This window comes from Diadema antillarum, unplaced genomic scaffold, assembly GCF_040938485.1.
Source record: "Diadema antillarum isolate AM-2024a unplaced genomic scaffold, OU_Dant_1.0 seq00000565_RagTag, whole genome shotgun sequence".
Taxonomy (NCBI): domain Eukaryota; kingdom Metazoa; phylum Echinodermata; class Echinoidea; order Diadematoida; family Diadematidae; genus Diadema; species Diadema antillarum.
Genome location: NW_027271504.1, coordinates 2,326,939 through 2,348,105, shown reverse-complemented (window position 1 = coordinate 2,348,105; position 21,167 = coordinate 2,326,939). Strand labels below are relative to the sequence as shown.

The 21,167-nt window shown below is 37.9% G+C and overlaps 1 protein-coding gene across 2 annotated transcripts in view; it reads right to left on the bottom strand.

Moving 5' to 3' along the window:
• LOC139735185 (uncharacterized) overlaps window positions 1-20,848 on the bottom strand; it is a 68,284-nt gene extending 47,436 nt beyond the window's left edge. Inside the window, exons 1-4 of one of the 2 annotated variants that reach the window (XM_071645946.1) lie at window positions 20,810-20,848; window positions 18,975-19,584; window positions 3,346-3,445; window positions 1,004-1,111 (exon numbers count right to left, since the gene is read on the bottom strand). In XM_071645946.1, the coding sequence (XP_071502047.1) occupies window positions 1,004-1,111; window positions 3,346-3,445; window positions 18,975-19,192 (426 nt within the window). In that variant the 5' untranslated portion in view covers window positions 19,193-19,584; window positions 20,810-20,848. Of the gene's footprint in view, window positions 1-1,003; window positions 1,112-3,345; window positions 3,446-18,974; window positions 19,585-20,748 lie in introns of both variants that reach the window. The other variant, XM_071645945.1, reaches the window with a different exon arrangement.
• Between the last annotated feature and the right edge of the window lie 319 nt (window positions 20,849-21,167).

Here is a 21,167-nt window from a genome sequence, read left to right as displayed (position 1 = left end):
ATGTACATTCCCAAATGAGGAAAACACAGGTCCTTAGCAGACAAGGTCTTTTTCTTTTCCCGCTTGTATTACTGTGCCATCTTAGTTTCAGATATTTAGTTTTGATGCACTAGAGTTTATTGCACATTTAAGTTTTAGGTTTGAACTACTTTATGATATTGGAGCTTTCGTGCAATGCTGTCATATCTAGCCAAGTCGGCCAAAGTATCACTGAGCTCTGTGTTAGCCTTTGCTCACTGTGGAACTGCTGGAACAATTTTTCCTCTTCTTTGCCCCTTCTTCTTCTTCTTCTCCTTCTTACTCCACAAACCAGCCATAGACGTGAGTGAATGCAGAAAAATTTAAAACACACAAACTTTACACATTATGTAGTCTGTGCATACGTAAATTATGTGGATCAATGAAATTTCAAAATGTGTATGCACTGACAAGCAAGAAAAGTGCGTATGACCAGAAACAAAACACAACCTCCAACAATCAATTGGTATTTCGCCAGATGTTTCACCTACGTGTAGCCACACCTTTGACTGGCGAACAACTACAAGTTCATTGGTGTTAACCCTCAACAGTTCGGAGGGTAAAATGAGCCAAAATTGAATGGATACTTTCATCTGTGTTTCAACCAAGTTTGTTTTCATGATTGGATATTTACCGAGGGCACCGAGTGAAAATCTCCCTAGTGTGAAAGGGGTACTACTTTATACTCCTCCGAGTGAATACATCCTCATATATCATGCAAACCATTTCAGATGCAAAACTTGTTGCCATGTTGTGTCAAGCATTCTGGTTATCGGGATCAACTTTGGTCATATAGATCTCTACATGCATACAGTGTAGTACAATGTACATAGTATGTCCACCCTAGGCGGATGCCGAGAGAGTACTGACTGACTGAAAATTGATGCCCATGTCTTGAGTGCGACTGAAACAGGTGTGGAGATAAACTAAGGTTAAGAGTGCATAATGTATGCAGGGGTTAGGTGGTGGGGTGGGGGGAACTTACCGCGAATCGGTCCTTGTTCATCTCTACCAACTTCTTGCTGCCACAGAGAAATTGCCACGCCCTGCCCCTGAGGGATGATGGGATACCCTTCCGGCATCGTTCTCTGACCTGATAAAATATACACACATACCACAAAAATCACAAAAGAACAAGATAGAAGAAAGATCCCTGAGAAAGTTGTAAACTACCGGTAATAGAAATGCATCATACTTGCAGTACATAAAACTGAAGGATAATGCAACCCACAGAGAAAATTATTTTTGACATTCTGTAATGACAGCAAAAGTTAATGAAAATTTGCTTTAAAATAAGGCTGATACGAAGAAGTTTATGACCATTTGCATGTACAATTATAATTATAACTTAGATCTGACACAGTAGTCTATCATTCTGTTCATGTGATGTCTAGATGTCTAGATACTGAGTCTAGAAAGTTGACTAATAGTTGACTGAGATCAAGCTGGCATACTTCATGTGTATACATGCACTCACTACAAATTGTACCAAAGAGGCCATGTTTGTACACGCAAACACTCAGACAAGTTCTAAAGACAAGTGTTTGACATACTTGCAATTCCACTGCCTATTCAAACTGACAGGTAAATGTCCCATCGATGTCATACATGAGGAAGGTATGAGACTCAGAAATTTCACATACCGTACCGTTATTCACAATGACATGGCTATTACAGTTGTACTTGCAACCACATATGAATGCAACTTTCAAGAAGTGGTGCTGTCATACCGGTACCCTAAAAACTCTTCCATAGGTTTGTACACAAGAAGTACAGGATAGAAGAGTGTTCTAATGCTGCAACACAGTGGCTTCCTTGCATTACAACACATTCCTTCTGTGTCCCCACAATTCTTGAGTCACACCAAGCCAATTTTCCTAAAACTCTCTCCGATATGCGGTACAGAGATCACATCAATTCCATTCAGGCAACAACTTCTTATTTTTGCTAGTCAACTCTTGCCTTAAGATGAGAAATAACAACGGAAAAGCACCACAATTTTCTCTCAATAGAATTTTGAAAAAGAAAATGCACTAACAGGAAACAAAAAAAAGACACTAATTTTGATTTAAAGACTGCTGTGGTTGTCATGGTAATTCTGCTGTTTGTTTAGATCAACCAATGTGCATGCTTTATAGGCACTGCAGGTGATTGCGGAAACAAAACTACACTTGCTAATGAACAAGCTGAGTATTTAGACGCAACATTAGCAGAATTCAGATCGATGGGCCCCATACTGATCATACAGCACAGCAATGATCAAGGTACAAACATTTTCCTCTTCTGACGCCATCCATATAGAACCCAGATTTGCCCCCATTATTGAAATCTAGTCCAATACCAGCTGGATCGATTTGAAGCAACCATGCTGTGTCGCTTCTGGAGCTGAAAATGGAGGTTTCATCAAATCAAATCATTTTGTTGTTTTGCAGGGGAGAGAAAAGTACCCAGCCACCACATACAGAGTACACTATTCAGTAATATCGCATGCCATCTGATATTGACATGTCAGCTCTATGCTGATTTCATCAAAACAAAAGCTTACAAGTTCGTGTTGCATCAAGCATCATATCATTGAATACGATCTATGAGTAAGACACAAAATGAAAGACTCTACTTGAAATGCAATAGTTGTGATAAAGTACATGAATCATCAGATTTCAATTACTGCAGAGATGTAAATCATACATTTACTACTTAAAGGGGATGGCGAGTAACTGATCAGTGGGAATGCTGGAGGATGATGGTTCCAATCCTTGTGGGATTCATTTAAGAGTACATTATAGATCTATTGTTGTGTGAAAATTATTTGCTTTAGAATGGCCTCATATTCAAGTAATGTGCAGTTTAATGTTTCCAGGTTAGCGTGCCTGGTCAGTGACGGGGCATTAATCTGCACATTACTTGAATATGAGACCATTCTGAAGCAAATAATTTTCACACAGCAGTAGATATATAATGTACTCTTAAATGAATCCCACAATGATTGGAACAATCATCCCTCAGCATTCCCACTGATTCCCACTGATCGGATACTAGCCATCCCCTTTAAGATTTCTATAGCGACTCCCAGGTTACACCACAGAGCTATACATTTGTATGTTGATTTTTCTCTTTCTTTTTTTTTTATTTCTGACTACCAGGTAATGTGTACCGGTATACAATGTAAAGGGTTGACACTTTGCTCTTCCAGATCTGTATCATGTGTAACATGCATTGGCTAGGCACGATATTTGTGCTAAAACAGATTACCGTATCTTGGTTACAGACTGATTTACAGAATAGAAAGATTAGTCTCTTCGGGTAGGGGAAATCCCCAATTCTTACCTTCTTTGGTTTTTTGGTCATCCATTTCTCCCAGTCATCAATCATGTCCAGCCACTTCATCTCTCTTTTCCTCAGGATGTTGATCGGCACTCCGACATCGCTGATGTGGAGAGACACAAGGGAGGAAGGGAGAAAATTACTTTCATATTGATCAATTTAGCTCTTCAAAACATCTAAAAACAGTCACTCTGGAGTTGCTTGTGCATTGTAGTTTATACCCCTTGTGGCATCTCATTTTCTCGGGGTTAAATGTTTGTACTGTATTATAAATTTAATCTAAAAGTTATTGGGCAAATATTCAATGAACAGTATATTTGAAACAGCAAGCCTGTTGCACTGTCAGTATGGGAATAAAGGCAATCAATGTTTTTCAGAGTAGGAGAGAATGTGTGTGTGTATGTGGACAGTTTGTATGTGTGTGTTTTGCATGTAAATGAGTCAGTCTCCTTCTGCAATACAAAGACCACATTGCATTAGAATTGACTATCACTTTTATGTTGAAAGACAATCAGCATTACCATGAAATTAGACCAATTTCTCTTTTCGCAAGTAAGTTGTACATGATGCCAAAAATATGGGAAATTTACAGAGCACTTTAACTTGTTCCCACTAACAGGTTCTACACTTGCACTGAGTGATTTGAGTTATTATTAGATCTGACTTATCTACATTTGTATGTGCTAATTTGGGATACTCCTGGTTTCTACTAAAACTTCAATGAGATTGTACTGCATGATACATGGAAACATGACTAATGCAGAAAGCAAAAAACACCACAACACGCACACATACACACATTATTGTACAGTTGGATGTACGATGTACAATTTGATTGTATACAGTCGTACCTGGTACACTGCATGTACAGTGTTTGTATGGCCCTATACATGTAAATGTATGCATATTTTATGAAAAAAAAAATTGTCTAAGTCTATCAAATATGATACACAATATGCAATGCATTATATCCATGTTTATGATTGCTTTGGTTTCTTTTGTATAATTTTCATACTGTTATTCATCTACACGTTTTATTATTTAACAGTAGGCAGAGTCCCATTACTAGCATACAGTACGTGTACATTGTAGGTATTTACTGTACATTTGTATGATATAATCAGTATTGTCATCTTTTTTTTTTTTTAATTCAATCATGGAAATACTCCATTTACAAGGAAACGATGAAATGTGACTATACAGATGTAATAATGGGATATGATCTTGGTCACTTGACACTGATAATAAATAGGGATGCTGACACGTTAAAAACAACCCATCTTAAAGCTGGATCCAATGGCGCTGGGGCTACAGTACTGTACATTGTATGTTAATCTTATGAGCATTCTGTCCTGATGAAATACCTTGCACAGTATATTAAATGTACAATGTGTATGTCATTAAAAAACAACAACAACAACAACAAAATCTACATGTATGCATACAAACACGTCAACAGATTTAGTACCACTGACACAGCAAGTGACTGATCTACCGTAGTCTACAACAAGTGTATAACAATCTAACATACAATGTACACAGCTCATACCACAAAAATTATCATTGCCATTCTTGAAGTGTTTTGAGTCATAAATTCAGCATTAACACACAAAAAATACATGAAAGCGCTGCCAATTATGTGTAGTGTACACGTGGGCCATTCCAGGTACAGTGCCTTGTATGCATACAATACTGTACATGTAGTACTTTGCATTCAAAGTAAAATTCATGTGAACAACACACATTACAACTTGTACAGTGAAGCCTCAAACTATGCCCGAGTTTCTGACATCTCTTCCTTCACTTTACGCTTCAAGTGCAATGTAACCGATACTCAATGGATTTAACACAGCTGTGATTAGTTTCAACACAGCAAGCAATGACGGCTGGTGGCAAGCTCTGAAGTTCAGCTGGTATGGGGGGGGGGGTTGTGACATCATTTTCTCAAGGTCGAAGAAAAGCGATTTCACACATCACACAAGGTGGTATAGTAGGTTGGAAGTCTACTGCACTACGTTCACTGTATTACAGTGTTCATTCATTTCATGGTACTACAAATTACATTGTATGGTATGATAGAGCAGCTGTACGTACATGAACACCATAATTCATTATCTTAACCATACTGATCAGACATCTGAGCAGGGCAACTCAATTATACTTTATTACCCAAGTTTTGACTATCATCATTATTGACCGGTCAATAATTTTGTTATTGCGTGCTCAGAAAAGTCAATGGCAAACTGCTTGTAAAATAGGGGGGCAATAAAGTTGGATAGATGCTGTAAACATTCTATCTCGCACTTGTACCAAAAGAGTTACAATATATACAACTGTACTCACACTTGCCGAGCCTTCGCGCACTATATCAAGAGATGGCTAGTGGTACCGTGCATACAGTAATAACAACTTGCCCTGTGGTCTATCCGTTTTCCCCTCCTAGGAATGCGATTGAAGATGTGATTACATTAACTGCTGATATTTTCAAGTTCGCTCTAAAAGATGTCTGATTTTGTTTAAATTTATAATAATGATATCAATTGACTGCATGGCTACTCTCTGGGTATACAACATCAATTGCCCTCACTAGAATGATATTGCCCGAGTCAGGAGACAAGGGAAATACAATCTAGCTCAGGCAATAAATGTACCCTCCTCAAGGCCAGTCCATATTATATTGTGCTACAAATACTTTTTTATTGTGATATATCCGTTACACACTCTCCTCACATGGCAGTTGGCGAGAAACTAAATGGGCAATGTAAGGTCCTTACTGTACTCCACTGTACAAGTGACATTTAAAGAGACACTATGGCCAACATTCACAAAGGTAGTTTAAATGTTTAATTGTTCATGGATTATGCAAATTTTGAGTGCATGCTGGCAAAAGCACATTATTTTTTACATATGGCTTACACCAACAGACATCCAGTAAATACAATGTAATGTGTATGGCACAAGTGTACCCTACATTTTTTCACATTTATTTTAGTCCATGAAGTAAATTAAATCATGGATTTGATTTCCATTAAAACTACAGAGTGTATCTTTGTGAATTAGATGCATTATGTGGTCTATAAAAAGTTCTTTACTCTGTCATCATAATTCATTTCACAATTCATCTCACAAAAGACCTCACGAAGCACAGTCCAGTTCCACTGTAGCTGAATATATTTTACATGATGCTGCACATGTGTACTGCTTGCAGTACAGGAAAGATGTACCATTTTTCACTTACCCTACGTACAATACAATGTATGTACAGTGTCTAAGATGTGATTTCTGGGGTACCCAGGTGTGGGCAAGTACAAAATTATGTAGCCATTTTCAATTTGTACTGTACAGGTAGCTCTGAAAAATTGTTATACAGTAAGAACTTCTTTTGAATGTTCTTCATCACAGCAGCTACATTGTACAATACTACCGGCATAAATGATATGCAGATCATAAAATAAGAAATTAAACTTGATGTTTTCTCCATCATTTTCCGCCATGACATACTTGTAGACTAATCTTTTGGATCGTTATTATAGAGGACTACCATTGCCAACCAGTTTGGTGGCTTGTTGTCAAACACATTTTTAGGGGTCCATAGGACATGGCGTTATCTGGTGGATTTCGTACATTATATCATTGTTTGAGGTGTTCGGATACTGCACATGTACACTGTATGTTTAAAATCAACAAGGTGATGAAGTCAGATGCCTTGTGCTCGGCTACACATGTCTGCAGTGGCACACATGCACACATGCACACATGCACACACAAGTAATACCTGGTACACAAAGTTAATTACACATTTTCATGTCCTGTGAAACATGTACATACATGGCCATGTATGACACATGGTGTGTCATCCGCACAGTGTTCAATAAGCGAGCACCCTACATCTAGATAAACTGTTCAGCACACAGCTTGACAGACACTGTACAACATGTAGTTACCCCATATAGCAAAAAAAAACATTACCTGCTATTTCTACATTACACTCCACTTGCTATGATTACATTATAGGACAAACACCTGTGCAAACACGCCGATGCTTACGTTAATGCTCTAAAAGCCCATGAAGGCATTTTCGCATAATAAGTGTTGTTAACTTCGCGATTCAACTGTGATTCGCGAAATTCGCGAAAATTAAACCCTCGCGAAAATAACAGCTCATACAGTAGCATGTTGTACATTGTATGTATTGTGTTAACTGTACTTGTAGCTCGCTGGTACAAAATGGAGTTTGATGATCAGTATACCAATTTCACAACTACAATTTTTGTAATGACACTGTAATTCACTGTCTTGATTTGGGTATCAAACAATACTGCACAATGTAACTGCCAGCGGGTTACGCAGTAGATACTATAGGATGAATGTAACTTTAACCCATACAACCGTGTATGTATTACCTCCTTGGTACAAGATGTACAAGTGTACAACTGTATAAAGTCAAGGCATCTGTACAAGACACATGTGTGCTCTACCAATTTCAATCAAATGACTACATTGTAAATGTATGAAATAATTTGATTTTGCTAAATATTGCTACTCTGCACTGGTACACTACTGTAAAAGTGGATATTTTCACGTGACTAATTTTTCGCGCTGGGCCGGGTCGGAAGAGTTTCGCATGTTTTTAATTCCGCGGAATCAAGACATCACGCACAGGCACATATGGCAAGCAAAAATATTCGCGTGCTTTTATTTTCGCGCTAGTTTCTGGTTGCGCGAAATGCGCGAAAATTTGAACACCGCGAAAATTTCCACTTTTACAGTATTACAAAATGTACTATGCAATTGTATTTTTTTTTTTAAGTTAACTCTTAATACACTGTACCACCAGTGACTTACAAGTGTACAGAATTGTAAGTGCATACAATCTCTACAAGTGTATGGCTTTTTGTGATAGCAGGCCTGAAAGAACTAAATCAGAATCATGACAATGAAATATATCACAAAAAGTATCATAACTGTGGGTTTTGTTGATTTTTTTATTAATTTACAAACTTTGTGACAACTAGTGATATGTGGGATAGCAACAACTATAGTGTACAAATGGGAATTTCCACAGTTAAAGGATAGGCCTTACATTTCAGGGATGTTGGGTTATTTTCTGTTTCCAATGCGCATTACCCCACCAACACAATTTACAATTTGTTATAACACTTCAATGAGAGATCATAACTCTGCCCTTAGATTGCTTCAAAGTTCTAAGCAATCTAGTAGAAATCATTGCCAAAATGATTTGTTTAAATAATTTACAGTGTGTATGTAACAGTGGACAGGCATTTATGTAACATATGAAGGTCAAATAATGAATGCTCAATGAAAATGTTGTTTTTCAACTGAATGGCCTACATACATTGTAATACTGATAAGAAAAGATGATAACAGGGAGTCTCAATTCCATCTGACAATAACAAATCTACCACATGAAGAATTGAATACAATGATATTCCTCTATCCCATGAAATGTTGTTCTGAGCCATGGTGAGCTGAGGAGACAACAGAAACCTCCTTGGGTGAACCAATGAACGTACAAGTACTATAGTACACAACATACAATGTACATTACAATGTATTCTCTTCAAATATTATGTCATGTCAGCATTCAGGATAACTTTTCTTTCTTACAGAGATTTTTGTCTTTCCCCCCTTTTTTTTTTTGGGGGGGGGGGGGTTGCTGTTACTCTCTATGAATAAGATTGTTTGCTCAATCTGCAATATTATGAACACCAAGTGAAAAAGAAGGAATTACACCATGTGTACATCTACATGTGTAGCTTGGGATTTGAATCCGCATCATCTACGTTGAGGCCAAAAAAAAAAATTGTTGCATTGGCGTAACCCGCCCGACCCTAAAAATTCCGCCGACCCCATGTTTTTTTATTATTTTTTTTTTGCTATCGATATCAAATATCTTGTTGATTGCGATCGCGATCGCACAAACCCGGAAGTGGAAATGGCTCTGGGGATATCGGATGTACGACGGAGAGATCTAGCACCTCGCATAAGCCTTCCTTGATCAGTACGTCATCTGTTTCCAACACGGACACGTACTCTAACAAGATTTATTCAGTGTATACGTAGCATTCAGACTGCGATGTACATGTTGTATTGTGCACAGTTTTGCCATAGGTTTCTTGTGTGGAGAAATTACACGAATCTGTATATGTGGGACTGTAATAGAGATCGCCGTGTGCGATGAAAAGATCGTACATATGGGTCAATTTGCATCTATCTTATCTAAGTCAAAATAGTAAAATTTGAAGTGAACACATTCAGGATAGGGATTTCAACATCTTTAAATTCTGTGAAGGGGTATAATTCCAGTAATATCGGCCTCATAAATGATTTGTAGAATAGATGAACACAGCACATTCGGCGCAGCAGTTGTAACTGTTTACTGAGCTGAGCACGAGTTTTACACGTAAAATGCAGGTAGCAAAAAAAAATAAAATAAAAAAAAATCCGCCCGACCGACCCTATTTGAAAATCTCATGTTACGCCAATGCAACATTTTTTTTTTTTTGGCCTGATTGTAGTACAGTGTATATTGTACTGCTTACCAGGCAGCAACACTACCACTGAGATGAAGCTTTGACTTTTTGACTTCTTTTTTTTTTTCCAAGAACTGTGTTTCAGAGTCCAGTCTAAAACAGTTCTGTGACTAATAACATGACATCCTCAAAGTTGTAGCATTACCTACAAACTGTAAAGTGACATACAGTGTATAACTGTACGGTAAATACTGTATGGGTATATAAAAGGCACAATGTACAGTATAATGCTAAATGCTGGTGGCTTTCTTAGCACACTGTATGCGAATAGGCCTACATTATATATTTGTACTGGCTTTAATGGTAATCCAAACAGAGCACTGAAACATAACACAAATGTTGAAGTGGTACTACCAAAATGTATTGTATGGTGATGTTGTACTCATTGGTCAGAATGGCTTTTTAATTGCACAATTTGAAATCTGTCTTCTAGGCTATTTTTACAATGTACATCACTTGATTTTTGTGGGCAAAGTTACAGTAATCAGTATGTACATGATCATTCTCTTGTTCTATACTGATTGGGCCTCACCAGATGGGACAAAGGCAGTCATCTGACTCTATTCATGTTCTCAGCCATTCCATTGTGACTCGCGTGACATTTATACAAAATTTTGACTTGTTATGGTTTGATACTTGAAAAATTTATTTTGCAGACCTGTTTAGTTTATATATTTCAATCAAGGTATGGACCCTTCACATTGGTTCATAGAAATTTTTGATGTGAAGTCATTCTAGTAAGAGATACTTGACTTTTTTTGTTGTGACTCGCGTGACGCGACACTATTGAAGATTTCTGACCTTACTGTACGTAAATGAATTTTCGTAAGAAAGTACTTGTCCTATGTACACAGAATTTTCTGCGTTCAATTTTGAGACATTAAGCGATAAATAGTAAAAATTTTATCAGGCCTTGACTTTTCCTTTGAACTCAGATGGCATATAAAAAATGTGACTCGCGTGACACATGGGTGTGACTCGCGTGATGAGTATCATTCAGGACCAAAAGTTGAGCCTAATATAATAGTTTTATTGAGTGAAATGAGCCAAATGTTTAACCTAACATGTTATTTATGGTTAGTTTCATCACACATATCTTTAAAACAAAGAAATCATCTAACTCCAATCTCTGATGGAATCATGGGAGCTCATAGCACATTTAATGCATAAAACATCCAGCAAAAAATTAACTTGAACCTCTTTTTTTCCTTGTCAAATCAAGAGTTCTGGGAAATCATTATTTTTCAATGAATTTTCTTTTTCTCTCTTATTTACTATAATTGTATCAACTAGTCTTCTATTCAAAATGAATCAAATTTAAACTTTCTTTAGGCTAGCTTGCATATTTGCTTATGGATTTATATGAATCCATTTAAGCTCCTTTTGAAACAAGGAAAAGTAGAAATTACGCGGTGCGTAATATATGTCCCCGCCGGAAGTAGCATTTTGTAACAAAATGTGCAATATAGGTAAAAAATCAAGGTCAAAGGTCAAAGAAGTCAAAGGTCAAAATTCTGTGTAGAAGTTTTGAAGCCCTCACCTAGTGCCATCACATAAAGCAAATGGAATCAAAATTGGGTTAGAAATGGCGAAGGAGTAGCATTTTGTAGCCAAGCGGATAGGTCAAAAATTAAGGTCAAAGGTCAAAGAAGACAAAGGTCAAAATTCTGTGTAGAAGTTTTGAAGCCCTCACCTAGTGCTATCACATAAAGCAAACGGAATCGAAATCGGGTTAGAAATGGCGAAGGAGTAGCATTTTGTAGCAAAATGCACAATATAGGTCAAAAATCAAGGTCAAAGGTCAAAGAAGTCAAAGGTCAAAATTCTGTGTAGAAGTTTTGAAGCCCTCACCTAGTGCCATCATATAAAGCAAACGGAATCGAAATCGGGTTAGAAATGGCGAAGGAGTAGCATTTTGTAGCAAATGTACAATATAGGTCAAAGGTCAAGGTCAAAGGTCACAACTGAAATTCTGTGTAGAAGTTTTAAAGCTCCCATGTAGTGCTATCATATAAAGCAAACAGAATCAAAATTGGCTCATAAATGACAGAGAAGTAGCAAATTGAACATTTTGATCACACACGGACGCACACACGGACGGACGCACGGACGCACGGACGCACGGACGCACGGACGCACAGACACACACACGTACGGAGCCCGTTTCATAGTCCCCTGCTCGAACTCATTCGGCGGGGACAACAAAGTTATTTTGATGCACAAAGAATCCTCACTTCTTATAACAGATAATGTTCACACATACTGATACTCTTTTTCTTTATCTACCATTACTGAGTCTGATGTGAAGAATGATCACCATGTTTTGCTTATTTAATCATAGCAAACTACATGTACATGATACAGTATATACTTTATTAAGTTTTCTTTGCCAAAGTGTCCTCTGTAGTTTGAGAAAGTTTGTCACTGCTTCGTGGAGACAGTTTTCATGCCTAGTTTGTTGGGGCCATTTTATTTTTATTTTTAAGACTCAATGTTTTCATTCATTTAAAGTCTCCTATTGTTGACAAGATATGGCTGCTGTAATTTGCATTAGATGTCAGATTCAGGCTGCCATGGCTCTTTTATCCAGCCAGTGGAATATATTCCTCTTTTCTCTAGGTGACTTAAAGTAATTGTCACTTCTGACCACTTAGGAGGCTTGTGCCAGAGATGCAGCGGGATGCTTTCTGCTGAAGGCAGTTGCCACCATCAGCCAATTGCAGGCCCAATGGTATCCTCATTTCCTCCATCATTATGGCCATTATTGGATAGATCACCACTGCTTCTCTGAGAAGTGAACCTTTTTGCGACAAGATATTCACTTTTTGAAGGTGATATATCGAAGGGATGATTAAGTTATGTGGTGCAGCTATATTCCAAAGATAACAGGCAGGTACAAACCCTCAGAACAATCTTCAACTTCCCTTTGATTGTGATGAAAGTTGTAGGAAGAGTTTAAAGAATTACAGCAAGACAAAATTCCTCAGCAGTGGAGATACAGCACAAGATTTGATTTTTAACATAGCCACAGCTCTGTCGCTTCAGGCTTGCTCCACTCAACTGGATCTTTCCCTTGACTTGTAGTGCTGAAATTCCACACTACATTGTAGGTCAATGTTGTGTTTCTCCATTCAGCATAGGTAGGGCACTGATAACAAAGCTATTTTGAATTGGCTTGCAGGACCATAACCATATTTTGACTAATGCACTTCACTGCTGACCACTTAAAGAAGTTCATCCAAAAAATCTACAGTCTACAACATAATACTGTTTTGTCATGGTCTATTAAAGTACATTGTAGGCCTCATCATTGATGATGACTTGTAATAATTTTCTCCTGGGGTCACATGATTGATGTATATGTAGAGAGCTATTTGCACCTGATTCCAAATGGCAGATTGGACTTTATCTTAACTGGAGCATGAATGATTCTCAGGAAAGTCAATTTGGAGTACAGCAAAATCTGAGGGAAGATTTGAAGCAATTTTCTTGTCATCTTCATACAATGTAACTTGCTGATTGTTGCCACTTTATGAAGCAATTTTTTAAGAACTTCACAGAAGTGGAGCTGACATACAGTACAAGTAGATGTAATTTTCATGAAGAGTTCCTGATGCATTTTACTTTTTTGTTGATGAGGAGGCCACCCACCTCCTACCAGTTTTTCTACTGACCAACCAGACGAAAGCTGACAATCCAATTAGCTTTTCATTACTTATTATAACACTACTTATTTACCAATTAACATAAAAATTTACTTTTACTGGGAAAAGTAAACATATTACATGATTTAGTTTCAAGGCAGAATTTATTTTTTTAAATCTCAATCATTCTGGTCTTTAATTTTCTCAAACTTGTAAACTGTGACTCGCGTGACAACCCTAAGAAATCCTTGCGTGACTCGCGTGACACAAATGTTCTGGTGTTTTTTACAATGAAGGGGTTTACAAATGGAAACCTTATTTTCTGGTATGACTGAGGACTCTTAGATCCTCATTATTCATCAGCTAGAATTCATATAGTCTACTACTTTTTAAGCAATCTAAAATTTAGACTTATTTTTGTGACTCGCGTGACACATTTCGAGGGTGTTTTCAATCGAAAATATTGCCAAACCCATTACATATAAATGAAAAAAACAACTTGATATGGTAAAATGGGTATACAATAAGACCTTGCATCAAAAAATTATGAATCTATAAATAATAGAACATGCCTTAAATAGTGAAATCAAAAAAAGTACCAAAGAGGCATCATTTTTGTAGCAAATGTGATCTTTGTTCTGGGAGGTGTAACTCGGCTGTTAGGAAGTGAAAAGCAGTAAAAAATTAGATTTACACCCTTTGATCATATACCTACCCAAATATGAATGCTCTTTCTTAATTGCTTGAACTTGAAATTTTAAGGTCCTGGTGTCTAGTTACATGGAATGGCTGTTCTGCAGCTTTTACATAAAATTTCCCCCTTTTTTCAGTATGAGGAATAAATATCTTAAAAATAGCCACAATGCCCTTTGAAGAAATTTGTCGGCTAAAAAATATGTATGGCATCCTATTACAGCACTTCAGTCAGCCCCTTTCTCTGGGAAGCCATACAATATTTCCAAGGGAACTGCCTTCTGTCAGTCAGGGTTTAATATATAACACCCATTCCCTCAAATAGAAAAATGAAGTGAGCTGTCCTGAGCTTCGGGTGCCCAGTTCTGTTACAAATTTGTCATATATATCGATTGACAGAATAGGTATTTGTTCTGGACACCATTATCTAATTACTATTAAGAAGGAGAAACTTGATGAACTCTGGCACATGTGGTAAGCATGGCAATCATGAAGTGATTTTGTATCCCACTAAATGCTGCACGCATCATACCTTTTATGAGAGTAATATTTCACAAATGAGCACTAAAGACATTTTCATGTGCTTGTGTTATGCAATTGAGAGCCATAGTGACAGAATGAAAATGTTAAACAGTATACACATCTGCTGTATAGACCTGTATTAACCTGTTTCGAGCGGAAAAATCATTGATATCTACTGTACTGTACTCTTGGAGTCAATAGACACGGTTGTACTATGCAATTTTGTTTTATGTGTTGCAGTCTTCGCACAAATTGTTGATTTAATGAAAATCAGTCACCTTGTGAAATTTAGAAAAATTAAAACATTGCTGAGTACACATGTAATGTATGGCATACAGGGGGTACTGTAAAAGTGGAAATTTTCACAGCGTGGACATTTTTGCACATTTCGCACAACCAAAAACCAGAGTAAAAATAAAAACACTTTAGAATATTTTTTGCACGCCCTATGTTTTACCAATGAATGTCTTGATTCCGTGGAATTGAAAACACAAAAAATCCATCTCACTCAGCCGAGCATGAAAAATTACTCACGCAAAAATAACCACTTTTACAGTAGAATGTACAAAGTGCTTTGATTGAGATGCTACTCCAGGTGTATGACGGTATGTAGTACACTGTACAATTACAGTACATGTATGTATTGACAACATACTGTACCAAATTGGGGCCGTGTAGCATTCTTTATCACTTATCAGAAAGTGGCACATTGGCCGTCATTCTTTTGTGGCACTGCTCAGATTTCAACAAAATCAAATCACCTTGCACTTCAGTTATCATACAATGCTCTCAATATTATCATTGGTTACAGCTCGTTATTCCGAAGGTTCATTATTCCGAAGGCTCTTTATTCCTAAGATTCGTTATTCCGAGGGTTCATTGTTCCAAATTTCATTTTCGGATTAACCAATCTTCGGAATAACGAACCTTCGGAATAACGCCACAAATTTTCGGATTAACAAACCCTTTTTCATTTTCGGATTAACGAACCTGTAGGTATAGGGAATTTGCGTGTTTCGGATTCACGACCCTTCGGAATAACGAACCTTCGGAAGAGCGAACCTTCGGAATAACAAACAGCACCCTTATCATTATCAGTACTAGTTCTACATGTGCATTGTAATTGAAATCATAATGATCTGATAATCATTTAACCATATATTGTATGAGAAATCCATAACACGTTATACACAGTGTACTGTACACCTGTATAATTTTATCATTATCATTTATTTCTAGAATTACACTGTAGGTACATGTATCATCCTTCAAAGGCATTTCATGATTGGTATAAAGACACCTATCACTTAAAAAAAAATCACTGTCAAACTTGAGAAGAGACGAATTCTTTCAAGTACACTGTATTAGACAGATCATGGAACACAGCAACTTCCTCTATCACACAGTGTTCAAGCAAATGCTGACTGAGTGAAAAGTCTGTTGCCTGTGCCCTCCCGTCTCTGAATCAGAGCCCTGTTAACCCCAGGGAAGCATTATTTCCAAAGCATCACAGAGGCGCTGTATGCCCTCAGTCGCCTTCAACTGTTCCACGTTTAGATGAGTCAGTTCCTACTGTACATACACTGAAACATACAGTCTGTACACTGTACGTGCGCATTCATGGAACACATACAATGTAAATTTCTACATACATGCAGTATTATCAGCCTGGGTTCCAAAGAACATTGTTTGTGTATTCTACAAAATAATGAAGTCTTAGCAGGGAGGTATATGTAAAACGTACAAAGTAGGTGAGCATTTATTTGCTTGGTCTCAGGTTGTGACTGTATTAAACATGCACAAGCTCAGGTACATACATTTGTAACTACATGTATGTGTATACTTGTAATATATCTTTCTTCTTTTTTTTAAACAGTGATTTTTGCATCCTTTCCCTTTGGCTTTGAGACTTTTGTTTCCCTCCACGCCTGTTGCAATCATTTTATAATGATTGCTGTTAAACTGGTACAGAAACATTGATTCCTTTCAAACTATCTCCTAGTGTTTTTATGGTAGTACACGTATATCATAAGCAAGCATCACATTTTCAATTTTTTGCCTTTCCAATTCTATGCAAAAAAAAAAAAAAAAAAAATTGACAACGACCTTAGAGGTGCTCTTTGTTTACAAGTTTAGCATGCACATTGATAAATAAAATGGTACTTTTGAAAGCATCCCAAATAATATACACTGCAGTGTAAACCATGTCATATCCCTATACACCAATCTTAGCCCAAAATATGTCGACTATGAGACGATAACGGTAAAGGAATCTACAGAGTCGCAAACTGAGGAAGACCCAATTTGTGAGGTGCTGGGTGGGTGCTACTCTTTGCACCTGAAGGAAAGTGACTATTAGCCAGGATAACCCCACTTTAAGCATGACTCGATGACATGGGATTATTCCTGAATCCCCCTCCATGGACTGCTACACTTCAAAGAGATCTTGCACACGTTCCTACAATGAATGACTACACATGTAGCATTACATGTACAGCATTTCATAAATCTGGTCATTTGCAAACTGCATCCAGTTTTTACTGCGCCTCAAACATGGATCCCAACATAGACTTGTTTGCCCAATTATCATAAATTTGACAAGTTCACATCAATTTTATGAAACCAGCAAACCAATGCAGAAGATGTGATTTTTGAGCCTATGATTCCTCGTTCTGTTAAGGTGTATGCCATGCCAACATCCACAGCTGCTACTGAGCAATCTAACATACAATGTACAAGATTCAAACTGGAAAAGTATTTTTTTTCTCTTTTTTTTTTTAGCAGGATGTAGAGGTTTATTACACAAATTCACAAAGGTATACTATAAGAGAATGCACTGTTAGTGTATTGAAGGAAAAATGTTGCTGCCACAAGTAGAGTTAGTATCTTCTGCCTTTAAATGTGCATATTTCCTTGAATATAGGCACCCTCTGCAGGAGTAGTTGCTAGTACATGTACCCAGTATTGCTAGTCTCCTGGGGTGAACCAGGAGGGGTTACCATCATTCACCTGTTTTCTGGTACTTGCACTTTAAAGCTACATACAATCTACTGTAACCACTTCAATCCCATCTTTGTGAAAAAGTTGAAACATCTTAATTGCATGAGTTCACTGACATTGTATAGCTCACAATATTTTGGTATAAATCTGCCCATTGTAAGGAATTGCAAATGTATACACTGCACACAGAAGTAGTTAAACTTCCTTTACTGTACAGTCTTCTTTGTAGAGTGTTGTCTTACGTTTGCGAGGTCGTAACCATGAGAACACATGACACTTGGTGCAGTATCAAAGAACTAAACTAGAGCATTTAAGTTTAAAAAAATAATAATAAAAATCTAAACTGGAGAGCTAACGAAGAATAAGCGGTGCTAGGCGGCTCCGGAAAGAGTTGATAGACACAGGCCGAAACCACTGTTGAGCCTGTACTAGAGGGTAAAGCATTCCACACACACATGGCGCTGGGAAAGAAGCTACTTTGGTATGCTTTTTTCTTTTGGGGGGGGGGGGGGGAAGAAGTTTGTAAGTATCAGGCCATTAAAGGGAAAGTCCACATGATTTTCAGAATTTTACATCATGTACATTGTACATGTACAGTAGTACAAAGCACGATGTACACGGTGTACATACACCAACACTGTACATCAACAGTTCCATGCATAGATTTGTGGAATTTATTGCATGGTCCTTGAGCAGAGATACTAATACTCTGAAAAACCCAAAACGAATTACACTTAACAAGGAGGATGACATAGGAGGCTCACATACTGTATTTCAAAAATCCACTGCAATACAACTTGCTGAACAAAGTCACCTGTGAAAAATTTATGCATGCTTTCTTCATAATTTGTCCTGCTTCCTTGAGCCCTCATCTTCATTCATTGTGATTTGTTATAAATTTTGAAAACGTTCTCATTCCTCGACCCAATCACTATGAATTCTGAAACTCTGTATCCAGTGTAACCAATTTATAATTGTTCAAATGTAAAAGTCTGAAAATCATCCTGAGGTCTCCTTTAATGCCTGTGATACAATATAGTTTGAAGAATGCATTTCACAATGCATTATTCTCCCAGAATCAACATATAAGTAGCACAGCTACAATCCCAGTATCCTGGCCAGGTAATTCATGAGGGACTTGATTGTTATTATATTTTGTGCCTAGCCTTCACAGATCCTGGACCTACTGAATAAATAGAAATCCGTATCTGAGACTTACTCTCCCGTGAACTGCTTTCCCCCAGTAAATCCGTAACGATCCACAAGCGGCAAAGTGGGGTCTCCATCCTCCTCGTCGCTAAGGTCACTGTCTTCCATGCCTCCCGTGGCCGAGCCATTCCCTATCGACGAGGCCCCACCCAAAACCTTCATCTCCCCATCCTCGTCGCTGGACACCCCAGGGCCGATCGATGACCCTTCCTCGTTCTCAATAGACATGACCGCAGATTCCTTTGAAAAAGTCTGCACGCTTCCAGAACTGTTTGTGTGTGTCACTGTCAGATACAGGCGTATCTTTATCACAAACTCTTAATAAAATGCTAAAAAAGCAGCATAAATAGATAAGCGAGGATCCAAGTCCTAGAAACTCAAGAATCAGGGATTTCTGCAAGAAACCCTATCTCAGAAGACTTGTGGTCACTATTGGTGCACCATTTTCAGAGAGCAATAGTGATGACATTAACTGAGGAATAATTAAATCCTTGTGAGTACATCCAAATTCCAGCAGGAGTGTATTGGCTGTTGATCCTCTTCATCCAAGCCCCAGCAGTAGACCTTCCAGTCTCAGACGAACTCCTCAGTTCTGACACAGCACGTCAGCTGATTCCAATCTACAAAGAATTTGAATTGCATGTAGATCCGATATTAATCAATTTTGCTTGGTTCTATACTTGTACATGTGTGTACCGTACCTAGATTCTACACTGTGTAAATCATGACATTTAGTACACTGAGTAGTAGACAAATAGACAATGTTTACTGTAAATTATGATTTAGGTAGTTGTACACACACACACACACACACACAAAGAAAATGCTGAAATAAACTCAACTGAATTAAACTTTAAAAGGACAACTCTGTAGGATATCACCTGTCAGTGCGGGGCAATATGTACAGTATTCTCATAAAATCAGACAATATTTTGCACATTTGCAATACGCATGTTTGACCACTATGGGGTTTGTACAATGTACTTACATGTTGTATATAAAACAGTTTGTATCTTACATTTAGATACTTCTAACGTTAAACCTTGGCTTGAGAACCAGTTTTAATGACAGTAAATTTGGGACAGGTTATGACACTCCCACTAAAATTTTGAAGACTGAACCAGCAGAACTAAACCATAAACAGAAAAGGTTAACATTTGGTAAATAAATCATATAAAATAATATGGTTAGTTCAGACTCTCTCTAGAATCTAGTTCTACTGCTAAAGTTAGTCTAATGCGTAAGACTGCAGAGCGTGAGCAAACTAGCAAAGCAAAGATGGAGAGTGGAGTCTTGTCAACAGAACACCTGTAAGTGTAAGTAGGCCGTATGAAGGAGGAGAGAGAATACAGATTAAATAAATTTACAACAAAATTACAAGCCAGCAACAGAACCGAGACAGAGCAAAAACGTCTTACAGCAGAACAGAGTACAGAGATGTGATTGTATCTTGTTTACAAGTACATATAAGTCAGCAATATCAATCACATAACATCTGTATTTAGCATGTGAACGATTAGTATTACAGACTGATGATGCTCTAACGGTTACCCCGGAAGTCAAGAACAACACAATTCTCGTATCGATCGAGAATACACTGCACATGTAAGCATTCTTTCTGTGGAATGTGCATGCAGGTAGAGATTCTTCAGACAGCACACACTAAATGAAGTGACCACCACAACAACAGACATTTTTTCCATAAATAAAATGTTGGTATTCACAATCTACGAACCACTAACAGTACTGAATCCGTTGGGCCACAGCATTTATCGGTAACTCACGTCCACAAATCACATCGCACCCAGCGTCACTTTCTGCAACGCTAGTCGTAATTTAACTGACCTCAGCCTTGTCAATATTCGGCTATGCCTCGACTAAAATATCCCACGGTAATGACGTCCACCGCGCAGACACGAGCCCCACTTGCTACCGGCCGAAGAGAACGGTCGTAACGCTGGTCTACGGTACGCACTGTATGTGGTGGACCAACGATTTGACTTCCATTGTTTTGCATAGGTCAGCTGGGCGATAGATATGTGCGCAATTCCGGGCCATCAGAATACACACACGACGAATAGAAAGGCGCGGACTACTGCGTACGATTTACCCCACACCCCGGGCCCCGGGGTTCACGATGAGGCCAAAGGGATAATACGTGCACCACTATGACACGCGCGCTCGATAGGATACACGTGTACAT